Source organism: Anoplophora glabripennis, unplaced genomic scaffold (assembly GCF_000390285.2).
Source record: "Anoplophora glabripennis isolate ALB-LARVAE unplaced genomic scaffold, Agla_2.0 scaffold555, whole genome shotgun sequence".
Classification (NCBI taxonomy): Eukaryota; Metazoa; Arthropoda; class Insecta; order Coleoptera; family Cerambycidae; genus Anoplophora; species Anoplophora glabripennis.
The window spans coordinates 337,091-341,084 of record NW_019416692.1 but is presented as its reverse complement, the minus strand read 5'-3'; the positions used below and the strand labels follow the sequence as shown (position 1 = coordinate 341,084).

General features: G+C 36.6%; 1 protein-coding gene across 1 annotated transcript; it reads right to left on the bottom strand.

The window, feature by feature from the left end:
- Window positions 1–941: 941 nt before the first annotated feature.
- LOC108912087 (glycine-rich cell wall structural protein-like) lies at window positions 942–3,461 on the bottom strand. Its single transcript, XM_018717248.1, has 3 exons — window positions 3,421–3,461; window positions 1,840–2,301; window positions 942–1,644 (listed from the first exon to the last, which is right to left on the bottom strand). The coding sequence occupies exons 1-3, from the start codon at window positions 3,433–3,435 to the stop codon at window positions 1,069–1,071; spliced, it is 1,053 nt and encodes a 350-aa protein (XP_018572764.1). The 5' UTR covers window positions 3,436–3,461; the 3' UTR covers window positions 942–1,068.
- Window positions 3,462–3,994: the final 533 nt, after the last annotated feature.

The window sequence follows — 3,994 nt, the reverse complement described above, 5'->3', positions numbered from 1 at the left end:
TAGTAGGCCTTAGTTTTAAAAAATACTGGACGCCGCTTGGCCCCAAAATACACCTTTCCGCCCTCCACATTTCAAAAAAAATTTCGTCAAAATCGCTCCATAAATAAAAATGTTATGAGGGTGGCTCGCTTTCAAATGGGTCACTCTGTAGGTATATTACTTTTAATTATAGTATCAAAATCAACAACAACAGCAATAAATATTTTACTTAATATATCAAATTATGCACTAGTCATTTCTAAAGTTAAAGAAAATAACTGTTGTCGCAGTTAAATGTTATCACCTGCCACAGTTATCGATTTACATCTGTTTCACTTTGATATCTCAACTAATTAAAGAATATAATGTGCAGTTAATCGCAGGTAATCACTTGTCCAGCGCTTGTATTTTATCCTTAATTTTTTACCAGTCGATAAAGTTGTCTACACATTGTATTTGTGTCGAGAATGAAGTTTTTGCAGAAAGACCTATTATTTTTAGGCTTATTGTTAGTGCGGCGCGGAGTTTAACAGGACCGTAGTCAGACTACGAATGAAAACATTATGTTTACAGAAACATGTTGCAACATAGTACTATTACCAAAGAGCAAGGCAAGGCAAGTGGAGGATAAAATAGCTATATAAATTTAAATGACGCCACTTACCAGATAAACCTTAGTGTTGAGACAAGGCTTCCGTGGCATATTGGAAGGAGTTAAAATATATTACTACGTGCTTTTCTAAGCATTACTTCACTTTTTCCCCCAGCTAATGTTAATGTAAATTATGTTACTATTTATAAATAGTTCTTTAAATACACACGGCGAATACAATTTACAGCAGACGTAAAACAGAAAGGTATCCACGCGACATCAACTACTATAATTTATTTTAATTTTTTTAAAAGTAATTTAAGAAAATTAAATAAAATTGCTTAAATAATAATCAATAAGTACATGTGTGTAGGAAAATATAAATTTATTTTCGGTATGTAACAATGTACAAAAATTATAATTGGCAAAGCTACTACGTGCTATTATCACATTGGCAGTATTTTCAGTTATTAACTGTGACTAATTTTTGAGGTATTTTAATATTTGCCACTCCCTCCAATGGACACACTAGAGTAACTGCTAGCTCCGCCGTGACCACCTCCATATCCTCCTCCAAGAGAGATCGAACTTCCATGACCACCAAGAGACAAGGATCCTCCACCTAGAGAACTTCCATGTCCAACAGAGATTGAGTTGGAGTAACCTCCTCCATAACTTCCTCCATAACCGCTTCCATAACCGCCTCCGATTTCTCCGCCAAAACCACTTCCAATGCCTTCTCCAATACCACCGCCAATACCACCTCCAAATCCACCTCCAAATCCACCTCCAATTCCACCTCCAATACCACCGCCGAAGCCTCCTGCGCCACCTGCTCTTCCTCCACCTCCTCCAACAAACACAGGCTGGGCGACTGGCACTACAATGGTCTGGGGCACTCTAACAGGGACTGGTTGGGCAACGGTTACTGGATAGGGTTGTGGTACTGGAACACCAACAGGTTGAGCAACTGGTACACGTACTGGAGTGGGGATAGCGACTGGTACAGGGCGTCTTTCAATTACTGGGTAGGGCCTTGGTACTGGTACGGGTTGAGGTACTGGTACGGTAACCTGAGAGAAAAGGTATTCATTAACGGAATCTTTAACAAATTAATAATTAGTTAATGTTGATATATTCTGCTTAATGTTATGTATCTACGAAGTTTAATATTGTTATTTAACTGCATCTCAACATTTATTTAATTTCATAAAGTTTACTGTTATAAGTACTTGAATATAAAGTAGCGTGAAACTGAAATTACTCACAGGTACTGGCCTAGGTACAGGTACTGCCACAGGTTGAGCAACAGGGACAGGTACTCTTCTAGTAACGGTAACAGGGTAAGGTTGTGGCACAGGAACTGGAACGGCTTGACTGATGGTAGTAACAGTAGCGCCGCCGCCTCCTCCTCCTCCGGCTCCACCACCGAAACCGCCTCCGAAACCACCTCCAGCTCCGCCACCGAAACCACCTCCAGCTCCACCACCGAAACCGCCTCCTATTCCGCCACCGAAACCTCCTCCATTGCCACCTCCAAAACCACCTCCATGTCCACTACCAATGCTGATAGGGCCACCGTCTAAACCTCCGCTATGTCCTCCAAGGGAGATACTGCCGCCTCCAAATCCGCCATGAGAACTGCCAATGTCGCTGTCGAAGATCCCACGCTTCTCGTTCTTATTTTTAGTAGCCTCGCCGCATGCGACTGCTAGTATCAAAGATGCTACCTAAGAAGATAAGATAGAGGATAGGATAGGTTAGCATCATTTCCATTGTATTACTGCTTTTATCTGAAGGATAAGCAAGTTTTTATATAACATTAATTTTGAAATCTTTTTCAGCAAAGTTTCTACATGCGTATCAAATATACCCCAATACCATATTATCTGTATATACTATTTTCAGTTGTTTAATATCTTGAATGTCCCTTAAAGTTACCATAATTATGATCCCATTTCAACACAATGTAGATGTTATTCTAAAGAAGCCATCGATAACAAGTTAAATGGAGGAGCAGAAAATTCCTAAAGATAGAAGACCAAATATTTTGTTCTTGAATTTAGTGATAGTAGTTGTCAAAACAGTTTTTTATATTTTTTTTGGACCTTTTTCCTGTTTATGTCCAAATTCTCCCAATTTGATGCTAAATCATCAGCATAACTTATGATATATTATGAACAAAACTGACCTCAAAACTGTACCTAGTTATATGCCACACTTCGCTGTCTCTGCACGAGTTCTTTTATTGTTTATTTCTGTGTGTTAAATTCTATTTCTTAAATATGATCCACCGTTTTTGTTAAGTCAATAGATACTGTTCTTTTATTTCCGTCATCTAAGACTTCAAACATTTTACTTGTAGGGCAACAGCAATTTTACTATTCAAAAAACCTTTTCAGAAACCAAATTGGAGCTGGATATTATGTTGTAAGGTATAGGTTTAAGTTACAGACTAATTTTCGCTATATATTTAAACATATTACTTTTTGTTAAGGGTATTATAACAAAATTGATTAACTTATTTAACATTTTTAACAAATACAGAAGTATCTTTACTGTTTATGTCTTTAAAATATTCATAAATATGTTCGGTTCAATTTTTACATTTCAGATAGAACGAATTTAAAATTTTTCAGTTAAATTATTCCAAGTGATAAAACATTTATCAATTGTATAGTCCATACTTACAAAATCTTCTTATTAAAACATTATGAAATTATAAATATTAAATAACTTATTCAGCTAATTATTACTTCACTTTACGCACTGTTAACACTAACAATTAATGATGGAATTATTAATTTTAAAGTATTTCCTTTCTCTATTACAGAAATGATAAAACTTACCAGAATCACTCTCATGTTGGTGTTACTCGTGGGAAGAAGAATGAAAATGATAACTTCTCCACGGGGTGGAGGGTTTATATACCAATGTGGGGGTCCTTGCAAAGGCATTCAATGAACACGTTTAAAAATACCGAACTTTCACCGGGAGCATCCAACATGTGCACCATTTTCGTGTGGCTTGGCTGAATACTCATTAGTGTCGAAAAGTGCATATACAACATATCTTGAATATTATCAAGGAATTCTTTTGAATGAAATGCAACCAAGGAAAAGCTTCCACTTTTATGCAAAGGCTGAGTATTCTAACAGAACGTCAATTTTTAATAAGACACAAGACTGTCCAAAAAGAGGATTGCAGAATCCCTATCATGTTACCATTCAGAGATAATCAGCAATCCTATTATTTATCTTTCAGAAAATGATGGCAGTTGATCTACGGGAAAGTACATTTTCAAAAATATCTTGTATAGTGATTTAAATTCATCGGGCAATAAATTAAAAAAAAATAATGAAGTACAGGGTGTTTCTGAAGTAAGTGCGTTCCTTGAAAAGGGTAATAGAGGGCACGAAAGTG